General features: G+C 35.8%; 3 protein-coding genes across 4 annotated transcripts; 1 reads left to right on the forward strand and 2 right to left on the reverse strand.

Moving 5' to 3' along the window:
* Positions 1–2,296: 2,296 nt before the first annotated feature.
* LOC127249323 (ethylene-responsive transcription factor RAP2-3) lies at positions 2,297–3,832 on the reverse strand. The gene is made up of 2 exons (XM_051272067.1): positions 3,577–3,832; positions 2,297–3,044 (listed from the first exon to the last, which is right to left on the reverse strand). The coding sequence occupies exons 1-2, from the start codon at positions 3,740–3,742 to the stop codon at positions 2,536–2,538; spliced, it is 675 nt and encodes a 224-aa protein (XP_051128024.1). The 5' UTR covers positions 3,743–3,832; the 3' UTR covers positions 2,297–2,535.
* Positions 3,833–9,003: 5,171 nt separating this feature from the next.
* Positions 9,004–11,138, forward strand: LOC127249281 (pectinesterase-like). Its single transcript, XM_051272013.1, has 2 exons — positions 9,004–10,266; positions 10,367–11,138. The coding sequence occupies exons 1-2, from the start codon at positions 9,297–9,299 to the stop codon at positions 11,083–11,085; spliced, it is 1,689 nt and encodes a 562-aa protein (XP_051127970.1). The 5' UTR covers positions 9,004–9,296; the 3' UTR covers positions 11,086–11,138.
* Positions 11,139–13,550: 2,412 nt separating this feature from the next.
* On the reverse strand, positions 13,551–15,156 carry LOC127249297 (RING-H2 finger protein ATL64-like). 2 transcript variants are annotated; one of them, XM_051272039.1, is made up of 2 exons: positions 15,110–15,156; positions 13,551–14,561 (listed from the first exon to the last, which is right to left on the reverse strand). In XM_051272039.1, the coding sequence occupies exon 2, from the start codon at positions 14,551–14,553 to the stop codon at positions 13,735–13,737; it is 819 nt and encodes a 272-aa protein (XP_051127996.1). In that variant the 5' UTR covers positions 14,554–14,561; positions 15,110–15,156; the 3' UTR covers positions 13,551–13,734. The 2 variants fall into 2 exon arrangements, with proteins under 2 accessions (XP_051127996.1, XP_051127995.1); XM_051272038.1 differs by lacking the exon at positions 15,110–15,156 and adding an exon at positions 14,659–14,679.
* Positions 15,157–15,319: the final 163 nt, after the last annotated feature.

The raw sequence follows: 15,319 nt of genomic DNA on the forward strand, positions 1-15,319 counted from the left end.
AATCAACTCCTTTGTAAATAATTATGCAATCTCTTTACTGAAATGTATGTCCCGGATGCCGAGTTGCATCATAGTGTATTTTGATATTTATCTTAGTTTTACTAGGGTGTGTTTGTTTGGGGTTTGAATTTTGAGTCGGGATTTGAATAGTAAAAATTTTGAATTTGAATAGTTGTATGATGTGATATAAATAGGCGTTGATGTGATGTTTTGAATGTAAAATTGATTTTTAGTATAATATAAAAAATGAAAAATAGGTGTTTGATTTGATGTTTTTTGGGAGAAAAATTGGATGAATAGTGTATTTAAAATCCAATCCCCCAAACAAACACAACCTAAGTGTCAGCAGCCGCAGCAGTGTAGTTGTAGTAGACTAGTAATAGCAGATCGTTTCTAGAAAGGGGATAAAAACTTCATAGGATGTTTATTATTTGATATTCATAATGAGCTATAGAGATTTGTTTATAATTTGTAACAGTTTTCTTTGTAATGGTTTATTTATCCAATTAATGGAAATTATCAAAGGTTGCGTTAAGTGGGGATGTTAGTTTAGTGTTCTTGGAGATCTCATATTCTCTCTACTCTTATTGACATAATATGGCAAGCTGAAATTGAATTTATTGAATCATCTGAAGGAAATAGGTCACAATGGTAAACTTCATCACATATCTTTAATCAATCATTTGCTATTAGGACTGTTAAGGATGTTTATCGATCTAGATATTAATACAAATGAGATTTTACTTCTATAGCGCTTTGAGAATGATTATGCTTTATGACAGAACAAATTATAATTAATTGATTAAATATGCAGGAATGTGGTCCTTTTCTTGTATAAAGCCCCACATAGATTGCTAGCTGATCCACTGATTTAAGGTTCACGCATCTTCTCTTTTTTCTTTTCCCCCTATCATTTCTTTTGAATATTAACCTCCATTTGTACCAAATTCCAAGTGGGAATTCTTAATCAAAATAATTCCTTCGATACAGCTTCCTCCACACACATCATTAGTGCATAAATAATTGTTGATTGGCACGGTGTTTCCTTTCTCTCTGTCTTATTTGAGCCGCTGCATATTTGCTCTCTTTCACAAATTGCACTTGTTGGTGTTATTAAATATTGCACCATGAAATACAGTTAGCTGTGAAATAAATTGGAGATGTTCCTTTTAAATGTTTGTGTTCAGCTGTTTAGGTGCTTCTTTGCTCTATATTGTTAGATTGGTTGTTGATTACTGGCTGTATATTTGTGGCTAGGCTTAACATTTAGCTCGTTTGGTTAAGCTTGTTTAGTATTCCAATTACATCTTGTGATGGCTTTAAGTTAACATTGTTTATGAGCTGACATTAAATTCTTTGAAAATATTTTGTAAGTTAGGCTCTTTTGACTGAAAGGTTGACATAGATGCCATTTGATATACTTGGTAGGTGAAATGGGAATCAAACAGTTTTCTACATTTGAATTGGCTTATTTTACTTTTCTCACCTCACCTCCTTGAATTTGTATTGATTATTTATATTTTTTCAGGTCTGTTGTATTTGAAAGATAATCATGCAATTATTGATCTTATGATTAAATTTAAGGGGGAATAAAATACATGACACCATACACAAGTTGAGGATGAGAGATCATCAATTCATCATGTTTTTGGTTGCATTTCTTGCTGTGCATCATTATACATTCTGACCAAAACTCCTCTGAATTATTTAACAAGTCCTTTATTCTTTCTCCTATAGCAGGACGAGAAACGTCCAAACACACCTTGCTCGTACTCAAATTGTCTTGTGGTGCATTTATATATTTGATCATGTCACTGTCTTAAAAAGAAAAGGTTGAACCTATGCTCTTGTTTGTGGGCCTTTTGTTTTTGATTGTGATTATACAGTGGTGTTTAACCATCATAATGTTGTCTTCTTTAATGCACTGCTAAATAATATGTATCTTATAGTTTATACTATTAATGTTAAATATTCCTGATTGGATGATTAATGCTTATGGTTTTGCTAATAGTCTGGCAAGACTCTATTATTGGACAAATAGTCATTTTAATATTTTCTGACTGTGATCATTATGTCATATTCTTGCCCTATCTCTCTATCAAGAAGTTGGAATTGGGATGAGGACAACTCGCAAAGAAAATTTATTATTATATGATTGCTGTGACTAAAGTTAGTTCAACGATTCATTGAATAAGTATGCAGTTAGATCCTTCAATTTCTAGAACTTCAAAAATAATCTAATTGCTAGATTCTCTTTTGATTACTCAATGATATCTTTCCTAGGACCCCTATGACATAATTACAAAACTTTTATCATTTTATATCTCATACAAAGTGACAAAACATGGACTGTATATACATCAGGGTAAATGCATCATGAGCAATCCTAATCAGATTAACCATTCTTGTACATATAAACAACAGCAAAATCTAATCCAAACATTAAACATTACACAACACCATAATAGCTCATTCTTCTTTTATAGTCTTTATTTTTGTTACACTCATATATGTAAGTATTATCTCCTGTCCTTCTCAGAAGAAAAGATTATCATGCTGACCTGCACTATATTCATCCATCATCCAAAACTCAACAGGGTCTACCACTGGTCCAGCAAGAGGCAGTTCCAGTTCCGGTTCAGGTTCCAGTTCCAACCCCAAGAAACTCTCCAAGCTAGTCAGCTCATCCTTGATAAGCTCACACCGGGTCGGGTAACATGGCTCCTGGAGGCTGGAAAACCCACGATGCATTACAGGGACTAATGACTCAGCAGGCGACTTGGGAGCAGTACATTGCTTCTTCGGATAGGGATGAAGATCATCTGGAAAGTTGAGCTTAGCCTTGCTTCCACGGATACGCTTGGCAGCACCATCATAGGCTCGAGCAGCTTCCTCAGGTGTATCAAAGGTCCCTAGCCACACCCTTGCTCCTTCCTTGGGGTCGCGAATTTCAGCAGCCCACTTTCCCCACGGCCTCTGCCTTATCCCTCTGTACATAGTCTTCCTCAGCCTTCCGATGCCCTTCTCAGGTTTCGAATTCTTCCCTACACTTTCACAGGTTGGCTTTCTATCAGATCATGAAGTATTTCTTCTAGACACACACAGAGACAATCATGTACATAAATTCTTTTTGTGGACATGTAGGGATGGGATGTAGCCAAACTTTGTTGTACATATCATATGTTGGATGAAAATAAATGCAATTATTTGTTGAGCCACCCTAAACTCATCCCCTTTTTACAGACACATGTTTTTACTATAAACAACAACAGGAAGAAAATGAAGATTCTACACTACAAAGAAATCCACAATTCATTAATTTGAATCTTCTCTCTTGATGCTGTAAAAAGGGTAACGGCTAGTTTTAATCAGGCAATAATACTTATACACACACTACTTCAACCATAATCTATTTTCTTTGTATGTTACGCAATACTCAATTTTACTCCCAAATTCAGCAAGGAATTACATGTCCATATATATATATATATGTATGTATGTATGTATAGTGTGTGTTGCATTGAAAGAGAAATAGAGATGAAAAGCAGAGAGAATTGGTGGGTAAAAAAGAGTGACCTTTGTTGGGAGGGATGAGGTTTGAGGCGTGTTTGGTGTCTTCATTGGAGCAATCGAAGCCCCAAATCTGGGAGATGTTATCGAGCTCTTCCCAGAACTCCTGCGCGCTTAATTTGCCCCTTCTTTTGATTAAGGGCTCGTCGGAGATGATTGAGCCTCCACACATCTTGATGTACTCACCTCTGTTGACGACGATTCAGAGAGATACAGACATAGAGAGAGAGAGAGAGAGAGAGGGAAGAATGCATTTGTTAGACTTTTATAGAGCTCAATTTAGAATCGACGGTTACAACTATTTGGAAGAAAGGACAAAAGATCGACTCGACTACTTGGGCTTCTCTGATCCTACGGTGCAGAATGAAGGGGCTGGTTTCAATGGTTAGATCTCAGGGGAAAAAAAAAAAAAAAAACAGGAAGCCAAATCAACGATGATGGAGTCCAGGGAGTTGCCAAAAAAACCATCACACGCCAATTCAATCCAGGATCAGCAAAGGGTTTGTCCAAAATGCAAAACCAGATTCTTGGGACTCCAAGAACTACATCCCAAATCAAGAAATCATCCCTTCAAATCAAGAGGATTATTGATTTATGAACTGATCATGTCCACCAAATTCATGGCTTGTTAAGCACTTGTGCAAGTTGCAAGAACAGATTACAGACACTAAAATAGGTAGCTTTTTGCATTACAGTCACGCATATTAGCTTGCTACATGCATTACCTTACAGGTTTCTTACACAAACTGCTAAGTAAAACCACACACACACATAGATACATAGATACATATATACTTATCATGATAGATTTTTTCTAACACAGTTCCTTTACTCGAAAGTACATCAAGACTAGCCATTTTTATCTATGCTCGATGATGTTGTCGACGCCAGTCCATGATCAACACCCCTCCACCTAGTTTGCCAGCCTTCTTGCAATCAATTGGCGGCTTCGCACCTCTCCGCTTCGGGGGATGATTCTGATCATGTGGCTGTCTTTCCTGCCTCTGTTTTTGGCCCAGCAAATCTTCCTCCAAAATATTGAACCCATCCTTGGCAATCTTACTCAGCTTTTCTTGATACGCCATGTAAGATACAGACTGAGAATTAAGAACTTAACTATTGAAAGTGTTTTCTTTCTTGTGTTGGCTCTTGAACATAATGTGGCTCTCCTTATATAGAGTCTCGAAAGCTCTAATAAGGAATTCCTCCTTGTTCAGTGCCCCTAATTTGGTTTTTAACTCAAGACTAGTAAATGCAGAATTGATTTGATTTGATTTATTTTTTACTCTTTTGTATTGTTTGTTGTACTTCCATAAGAATTTTGAAGATAAGTTAGTATAAAGAATCTTAGAAGGCTATGTACGCTTTTTGCAAGATTTATTCTTCTGGGAATGGGACCAGAGAGGGTTGCCTTCAAGAAAAGTGATTATAATCATGAGCACTCTGATTGTTGTTCCTTTTACACTTGTAAGTTACTCTACTTAACTTCAAGATATTTACATGATTCTGAACACACACTTTTGTTATTATTTGCCACTATAATATAGCTGATTAGGTTGGAATTTATTCCAATAATGTTGGGTAAACACATTCCTAATTAGTTAATTTTATTCGGTATGATCGTTGGAGACGGCGGCCATCTTTGAATAGACCAGTGGAAGTAAGTGGTTTATTGCACCATTCTTGGATTAAGATAAAGAAGAATAAAATCTCTACTACATACTCACATGATGATCAATTGATCATTACCTAATAATTACTTGATGAAAAGAATGTACCAGAAGATGGATTAACAATTATTGATGCTCTTTATTCAATTTAGTATAGACCTCTTTATCATTGCAACATGAATGGTTCTTCATTATCCAACTAATAGTTAACCATTTGGGAAGGAAAATAGTTTTAAAAAATGGAATCTTGTTTTTCTTTTACTGAGTTGATCAATCATTGAATATTTTTCCAGGTGTCTACTTCAGCGGTAAGTTGTAATGAAATTATTTAGCTATGTGATGTAACTTATGAGTAGCTAAGACAGCATAACATTGATGATGACATCATATTCTGGACATGTGGTTGCTGCAACTTGTCTTGAATCTGTTCTTCTTCTTTCGGTTTGAGGTTAAATTTGATCTCTTTTGTCCAGAAAATGGATATCCAACTAGGAAAGATTGTGAGGTTCATTAGCCAGATTTAAAGCTTCACATCTTAAGCATATATGATCATGGTAAAAAGTTTCGTCGATAGTCTGTTAAAATTAGGAAGAACAGGTGATTATTTACCTCAACATGGAAGAAGTATTAAATACTGATGAATGTTCTTATTGTCTTTAAAGAAACAACACAAAATCTTGTTTAAGATAAATATAGAAACCCTAATTCTGATAAGGGCTTGTTTAAGTTAGCCTTGTGTTCGACTAAATTAAAATCCTACTTAAGAAAAAACCACACAGAAACAATCTGAAACTGAGAACACCTATAGCTTTCCAACTTGTGAGTGGATTCCTTTCAGATTGGTCTTCATCAATGTGGAAAATCAAGAATCTGAATATTGGCTTTGGCCTTTGGAGAGAATTACCTTTGCACATATCCTGATTACTGTTACCCGGAAGCTGTCCAAGTGTTCCAATATCGATAAGGCTGGTCAAAAGGATTCCTTCTTTTTCTTTTTTCTTTCATTTCTTCACACAAAGGAAAGGAGAAAGAACAAGCAAAGGAGGTCCAGCAAAATCACATCATATCGCTCGATAATTTTGGACCGTGTTTTGCTCATTTCACCTTTGAGTCTCATCAATTTCTTCTTGAGAGTTAGAAACAATACGCAAAATAAAATAGTGGAATGTTTTTTGCCCGAATACACAACATATTCTGAGAGATTTTCACATCAAAAGTAATTAGTTTATGATGTTTTATACTGGTATTAGTTTTGGATTGTATCCTATTGTTCCTTAAAGAATGACAGTGGTAATAGAACACAAGAAAGTTATTTAATTTCCATATAATTTCATCTTGTCTTTCATTTATCATAACAATTTGCTACTGAAAGCAATCAGAAAATTCAGGCTGTCTCTCCAAAACTGCAAGAAGAGGTATAATCCCTTCATAGATTATTACAAGACTGTAAAAGATAGTTCATATTCCATCAATACTATGTGAACTGCGCATCGAACCAATGGTCAGCTCTGCTATTAATGGAGGCGGCCTTTTTAGTCGGAGACGAGTATATTCTGATAGCAGATATAACGTACAGATAACATTTCCTCCAGATCACCATAAAGTGTAATTTGGTCATATTCTTGAAAGAGTGTTCAAATTAAATCCAGCAATAAGGTAATGAGTTTGGACATTTTTATGATCATGGTGAGAATTCTGGAAACAAGATTCATCATGTAGGTGAAGCCAAGTGCACTTTTTATTGATTTCAAACTACACAAGTGTTACAGACTTCACCGACAGTCTACAGCCTACAGGCCAGTAAAGGCTTTGTCGATTACACTATACGTACAAAGTAAGCATGCTTAACTCATACATTACATGTACAGAACTACTTTCGGCCGAGGCAAGTTTTAATCTAAGTATTCACAAAAACTAGACAGGCAGGCAGGCGTAATTGGAGACGACACAGCTGCAGCTTTCCTCTTAGAGCAATCCACGATTGATAGATCCTCCATCGCCAAACCTGGCCACTTGGTAGCAAGGATGATCTAGTTTTACCTGATAAAGAGGGTTCTGCTGAGGCTGGTACTGGTAATGGCAGCCATGGCTTTTCTGAACATGCTGCTTCCTCTGAGCAGCTGCCGGGGCCGGCGCATGCCTTCCCTTTGTGGCTAAGTACTTCTCCACTATGTCGAATCCATCCAGGCCTGCTGCAAGAAGAAGCTCCTCCTGAGTTGCCATTTTTTAGTGTTCGGATTGGAAGAAAATTGTAAGTGTTAGATTTGGATTTAGATATATTTGTGTTTTGGTTGGAAGTGCATCAGCTAAATGAATGCCTGCCCTTTATATAGATGAAAATATATCACAAAGAGATTTTTTATTTTTTATTTTATTTTATTTTCTTTAATATTGGATACAAAAATTAAAAATATATATTCTTGTGTGGCCAAGGAATTCATGACAAGTTGTTAATATTCCTTACCGATTAGATGTTTATGATTAGGAGAGGTCTTTTCTTATAATTAGGAAAAGGGCATTATAATTAATTAGGGTTTTTGAAAGATTGGTTATTTTTGGAAAGTTTTAATTTAATTTTTACTGTTGTAATAATTGCAAATTATATGATTATGGTAAAGATGAAACTAATGGTTTGTATGGTTTTGATTTTTTATAAATTTATGTATGTATAATCAAGATTGTGTGAGCAAGCTTATTTCTTGACGTTTCGACTATTGTACTGAATTAGGGTTTGCAGAAACTGTATATCTTAATACTTGACTTGAATAAGCTGTCAAAAAAGATTGATGTGTTTATATATTTAATTTAATTTAATTTAATTTAATTCTAGTTTGCTGCTATTATCAAGAAGAGATGAATTATTAATTACCACTACACTCACGAGTAACACGAGAAATATTCTGTTACAATATTATAACAGTGAATATTCGCCAAGTAGATTACATATCATTTATGAACACCTCAACTTTTATTAATCATTCTTGATCGTTTATGCATTATATATATCTGGATTCGGTTCCTTGCGTAAAGCCTTAGACAATACGCTCATAACTAAATATTCATTTGCCCGTAATGATGTGTGAAAATGACTAAGGAATGTCTAATTTCAATTTTGGTTCATTTCAAGGGACAAATAACAAAATTATTACTTGTACAAATTAAAGTTCAACAAATTCACATAAGCCGTTTTCATATAAATTTTTTAAGTTTTGGAATTTCAAAAAAAATTAAAAATAGTAAAAAAAAAGTTTATTTGATATTTCATAAGATAAAATATTAAAAAAAAAATACTTTAAAGAAAGCCTAATGATTATTAGGGATGAGAATTGTTGGTCCAAATTGAAAAAAATAGTTTCTTTTTTTTTTTTATTTGAATTGCTCCGGGCTTAATTTTGTTCGATTCAAAATCGAATTTATAAAGTTGTTGTTAGATTTGGTTATGATTTTCAAATTTTTAATTTCGGTTAATTGAAATAATGGAACTCTTAAAAATATAAAATATATATTACTATATAAACAAATATTTTGGTTTTGTTAATTCAATTTTGAAAAAAAAATCTATTTTTACAAACTCAAAATCAATTAATAATTATTAGCTTTTGATCAAATCAAATCAAATGAAAATAATAATTAGAAAGCACGTGTTTAATTATGAAAGTATATGTTTATTGATTAAAAGAACAATGTTCCTGGTAAATATTATAAGTTATTCTAATTAACAAATTAAAGCTGAAGATAGATACTTGAACAGGTAAAACCAGGAAATTTTCTATGGCCATCTTCTTCTTCTTCTTCTTCCTACAATTCATGACAGCCCTGCAATCATGGAAGCCCCCGCAACTGCCGGGGCAGAAAATCCAGGCTCTCCACCAACATTGTCACCCCCAAACGCTATATAAAGCCACCATCGTCTTCTCCCATCAATCAACAACCTCAGAGTCGGCGGGGAACAGCGGCGCCACTAATAATTTCCCCATAGGCTCTGTCGCCGGAATAATACATACAGTAATAATACATTACAGATAATATATATATATATATATATTTAAAAAAGAAATGGCCGACAAAAAGAAGATGGCCATAGCCGGCCTGGCTTCCATCCTCGTGGTGGCCATGGTGGTAGCGGTGGCCGTCGGCGTGAGCAAGAAAAGCACCGGCGGCGATGAGAACCTCAGCTCCTCCACCAAGGCGGCGCACTCCATTTGCGCCCCGACTGATTACAAGGAAACCTGCGAAGCCAGCCTGGCAAACGCCACCTCCGACGATCCGAAGGAGCTCGTCAAGGCAGCGTTCGAGGCCACCGTTAAGGACATCGAGAGCGCCATTAAAAGCTCCTCCCTTCTTAACGCCGCCGCTGCCGACGACCGGACCAAAGGCGCCCTGGAAGTCTGCAAAGAAGTGCTCCACGATTCCGTCGACGATCTCCGGCGATCCTTCGACAGAGTCGACGAATTCGAGATGAGCAAAATGCAGGAGTACGTCGAGGATGTCAAGACATGGCTGAGCGGCGCCATCGCCCACCAGGACGCCTGCCTCGACGCCTTCCTCAACACCACCGGCGAGACCGGCGACAAGATGAAGATCTTGCTGCAAACCTCCGGCGAGCTGCTCAGCAACGGCTTGGCTATGGTGGACAGCTTCTCTTCCATGTTCTCCTCCTTGGGACTCGACAGCTTCTTCTCCAGCAGCCACCGCAGGCTGCTTTCTGATCAGCCGCCGCATTGGGTGGACGCCACCGCCAGAAAACTCATGGAAGCTTCTCCGGCCGCCGTCAAAAAGGATATTGTCGTCGCCCAGGACGGCAGCGGCGATTTCAAAACCATCACCGAAGCTATCAATTCCTTGGCCAAGAAGAGCAACGAATCGATTGTGGTTCATGTCAAAGCTGGCGTTTACAAGGAGACTGTCATCGTTCCTAAGAACGTCAACAACGTCAAATTGATCGGCGATGGACCTCTCGTCACCAGAATCTTAGGCAACAAGAACTACGCCGACGGCACCTCCACCTACCACACCGCCGTCCTCGGTGAGCTCAATTAATCATCAATTCAGTTTCAAAATTAGGGTTTCGAAATTCCCCCAAATTAATTTGACCTAATTTTAACCTAATTCCCTTCCGATCGCAGCCGTGAACGCCGACGGCTTCATGGCAAAGGACATCGGAATCGAGAACACCGCCGGGGCGGAAAAGCACCAGGCGGTGGCCGTCCGCGTCTCCGGCGACAAGGCGGTGTTCTACAACGTCCACATGGACGGCTACCAGGACACTCTCTACACCCACAGCTACCGCCAGTACTACCGCGACTGCTTAATCTCCGGCACCATCGACTTCATCTTCGGCGACGCCGCCGCCATCTTCCAAAAGTGCAAGCTCGTCGTCCGCAAGCCGATGGAGAACCAGGCGTGTATGGTGACCGCCCAAGGCCGGAAGGACAGGCGCAGCATCGGCGTCACCGTCCTCCAGGGCTGCGCCATCGTCGCCGATCCCGCCTTCCTGGCCGTCACTCCTCCAGTGAATGCCTACCTCGGCCGCCCATGGAAGGAGTTCTCCAGGACCATCATTATGCAGAGCTACATCGGCGGCTTCATCTCCCCCGACGGCTGGTCGCCATGGATGGGGAGCTTCGCCCTGGACACTCTGTACTACGGTGAGTACCAGAACAAAGGACCCGGAGCTGACATGTCGAAAAGAGTAACCTGGAAGGGAATCCAGAAGATGACTCCAGAGATCGCGGAGAGCTTCACCGCCGCCAAGGTCTACCAGGGGGATGAATGGGTGAAGGCCGCCGGAGTCCCCTACGATGCCGGAATGATGAGCGCGTCGTCGCTGCTGAGCCCTAATTAATTAAATAATTAATACTATATATATATATGATCGACCATTTCTTTTCATATTGTAAACTATATATGTATATATATTATCAATGATATTATTCATATTTATTCAATAATAAAAGTGAATTTCACTTTATGATGGCTGTTTACTATTCTCTTTACATTTAATTTATTTAAATAAGAATGAATGGATAATCTAAATACAATATATATATATATATATGGTATAGTTGTAATTCTTTCAAGATTATATATTTACTGTAGTTGAAAATATAATAAAATTCAGTTTCATCTAAATTGTTGATGGGTTTATATAAAAATAAATAAATAAATAAAGTAACCCATTCAACTCTTATATTAATATATAGCAATCTCATAATTTTGATTTTTTTTAAAAAAATAATAAATTTGGATAATTAGCAAAAATTTGTTATGATAACAACTAATCTAACAAAATTCAAATTTTTCGAGATAATAAATAACAAAATATATATAAAATTAGGGTTTGGACAACACCTAATTTTTTATTTTCTTATTTCTTTTACCTTTTTTAAGGGTTTTCATATGATTATTTTTTTCGTATTTTATTTATACATAAATTTGTTATCTTTCAAAAAAAGTGAATGATTTTTCACATAAAAAAAAATATTATTATCTCTTTTATATATTATTTATGCATATAATTTTTTATTATTCCTTAATTTTATAATAAATTTGTTTTCTTTAACTTATAAATTTTAAATTATATGAAAATTTTTACTAATTAATTTTTTTATCCATAGGATGCGAAAAATCTTAAAAAAGAAGAGAAAAAAAGAATGAGAAGAAAAAAATAAAAGAGAGAAGTAGAAAGAAAAAAAATAAAAAAAATTCAGGTTATAGTATTTTTTGTCTTTTTATTTATTTATTTATTTTATTATGTATAATAATTTTATTAAATTAATTTTAATTTTCTACTAATAAATTCTTTTTATTCTTATTATATATTTATTTTATAATACTTTACTATTATTGTATATATATATTTTTTAAAATTATCTATTGTGTTACCTCATTTTCTACTAATTATTTTTGTATCTATATTATGTTTGAGTTTAAATTGTAATAGTATATTTATGAAATTTTGATTTACTTACTTAATATTTTTTATTTGATTTAATTACCGTATTTTTTATTTGTAGTTTATCTTTTATATAAATCAATTTTTGACTATTTTCATACAAATTTATTATTTAAAATATAAAAATTAAATTAATATCATAAATTCTATAATTACCCGTGTATAGCACGGATAATAATAATATAAAGATAAAACTAAAAGAAATAAATTGACTATTCTTGTGTTAACATCTAATTTGGGGAAAAAAGAGTAAAATAGTAAGTAACGAATTGATTATTATTTATTATGGTACCAGTGATAAATTAAATTGTAATTAGATAAAGTTATTTAATATTATATATAAATTATACAAAATTTAACTGACAATAACAAAATTGACATAAATATCTCAGAAGAATAAAGTATAATTTTATAGAAAATTGTAAATATTGCCTAAAAAATCACCTAATAAGTAAATACTAAAAAAGGCTAATATGAAAGCATTTTTTTTTTTAATCTAAAAAAGGCCATTGTTATAAGCTGCTTTTAAAAAAATAAAATTAAATTAATAATAATAATTAAGATTATATTCTTTTGTGGATTTTGATTTATCAGCGTATTTTTATTATTCATATTCTTTTTTTCTTTTCAAAAATATCAGATTAAACAATAACTTATATATATATTATACTACAAATTCACTTTACATTCAAAATATCATATATAACTTCTATTTATATCAAATCAAAAAATTATTCAAATTCAACCTTTTATTATTAAAAAATTCAAATTTAAAAACCCAAACCCACAAACACACCCTCCAGGGTTTTTTTTTTTTTTTATTCAAAATATTAATTTCTACTATTTGAATTTTAAGTTTTTATAAAAAATACAATTTTCTTCTCAGAAAGATCTAGTCATATATTATTTTAATATCAAACCTAAATTAATTTTTTTTTCAAAGAAGAAACATTACCTAAAAAATCATTATAAGTTGTTTTAGGTATAAGATTGTCTTTTTTAGAAAAGATGTGTATTGGATAAATAGCCTCTCGAAAAAATAAAAGATACAAATCTTTAAAATCTTTATAGATTTGGTTATGCTTATTTCAAAAACATAAATCCTTTACTATTATTATCATTCAATATTCAAAATTTTCTAAAAAATACACATATAATCTACCTAAATATTACATTTAACTATTATTTAAACACAAAATACACCCATATATTACATAAATCATATTCTTACTATTTTTCTAATGTCAACTTAAAAAAATCATATATATAAATTTGTAAAAGTAGAAGAATTATATATATATATATATATATAATTGAATAATTCTATGAATTTATAAATATATATAGAAGGAGTTATAATACAATTTGCATTTATAGCAAAAATTAGATTAGGAAATCTTTTAATTTCAATAATCGCAAAATGCTGGCTATCCGATTTCACCGCCACTCTCTCTTAGTACTACATGTAAAAAACGCGATTTATAAACTAACGCTTTTAGCAATTCCAATCCTTTTATTAATTAGCGATTCTTAACTTTCTTACTGTGTTTTTTTCTCAGACCGGCGGCGATGACGCCCGGCCGGAAAACGATTGCCGGTCTCCATCTCCGGCATATTTCCGACGACAACCGGCGGCATTCTGATTCTCGTCAACGACAACTGATTCGCCACAGCATTCTGACTGATCTCGTTCTCCACCGTAACTCTCAACGGCGGCATCTCCACCCTCACCTCCACCAATTCCATCTCCATCCGCCGCCCCCCGGGTTGCGCCGCCGCGCCCCCATCGGAATCTCCATTTCCGTCCTCCGGCGCGTAATTGAACTTCCAGATCGGCCGGATTACTGTCCCCGCCACCAGCTCCACCGCCGACCGGCAAATTGGGCACGTGGAGTGCGACCGGAACCACGTGTCGATACACTCGAGGTGATAACAGTGGTTACATTTCGGCAACAGACGCACCACGTCCTGAAATTCAAATTCCGACAGGCAGACGGCGCACTCCGCCGCAGCCGGCGACTGCTCCGGCGACTGCTCCGGCTTCGGCGTGTAGATATAGAGCGGCAGAGAATTGAGAACCTGCGGCTCCAGCCCCCGGTCCACGGCGGAGAGGCTGTCGATGTACATCAGAATTTGCGACCGGCTGACCAGCATATCCCGCCGCCGCTCGTATTGCCGCCGGCGAAGGCGGGCGATGTACCATTTCGCGATCAGATGGAATCCCAGCATCAAACCCACCACGGCGAGGAGGAAGACGACGGAGATGAAGATCGATTTTCCGCTCAAAACATATCCGTCCTGGGGATCGCCGCCGACAAACCACACTTTCCGATGACTGCCGCCGCCGCTTTCCGCCATGGCCGAACCTTCAAGGATTGAAGAAACAAATAGAAAACTTAAAAGCAAACGATTAGGAATTTTGATTTGGGAAAAAAAAAAAAAAAAGAAAGAAAAAACACAGACAATTGAACAAGAAACCGTTGTTTACTGCGGAATCGAAAAATTTTCTGAAAATATAGTCAAGAATTGGATTAGGACTGTCGTTATATAATCTGGTCTCATTCATAGTAATAATCATAAAACTCCAGGATCACAACACCAGGTCAATACAGACCATTAACATTAGGGGCCCACAGATATGTTATTCATCCGGTGTTCAGATCCTGGGACTTCAAAAGGATTAGTAAACAGTTGTGTGGAGTGTTGACCGGATAAGGTGAAATGACTAAAAAAGGGTAGAAGACAAGAGTTGATGAGGAAAAAACGATAAGATTTTGTGAGGGTAAAAATGGAAAAATGTCTTACGGGCCTCTGACTGGATATGGACTGATGTCATTATTGCCGAAATTCTCTGACAGTCCAATGTTTTAATTTCATTATGTATTCCTACCTTTAATTATTAATTATTACTTACTAACTGAAGCATTTAATTCTGAACAGTCGAGCCGGAAGCCTTCTACCCTTTCCCCACGAGGCCAAATCCTGTTTTCTGGCATAATCAATTCATGGATGGAAGGTCCCGGTGCTGCGGCACCTACAACCATCGGACGGTTTCTCTGGATTGGGTGCAGAGAACCGGGTCCTTTTATTTTTTTTCGGTATGTTGCGTCTGCTGGATCATGTT

The sequence above is a fragment of the Andrographis paniculata genome, unplaced genomic scaffold (genome assembly GCF_009805555.1).
Source record: "Andrographis paniculata isolate CXL003 unplaced genomic scaffold, ASM980555v1 Contig35END, whole genome shotgun sequence".
In the NCBI taxonomy this organism is placed as follows: domain Eukaryota; kingdom Viridiplantae; phylum Streptophyta; class Magnoliopsida; order Lamiales; family Acanthaceae; genus Andrographis; species Andrographis paniculata.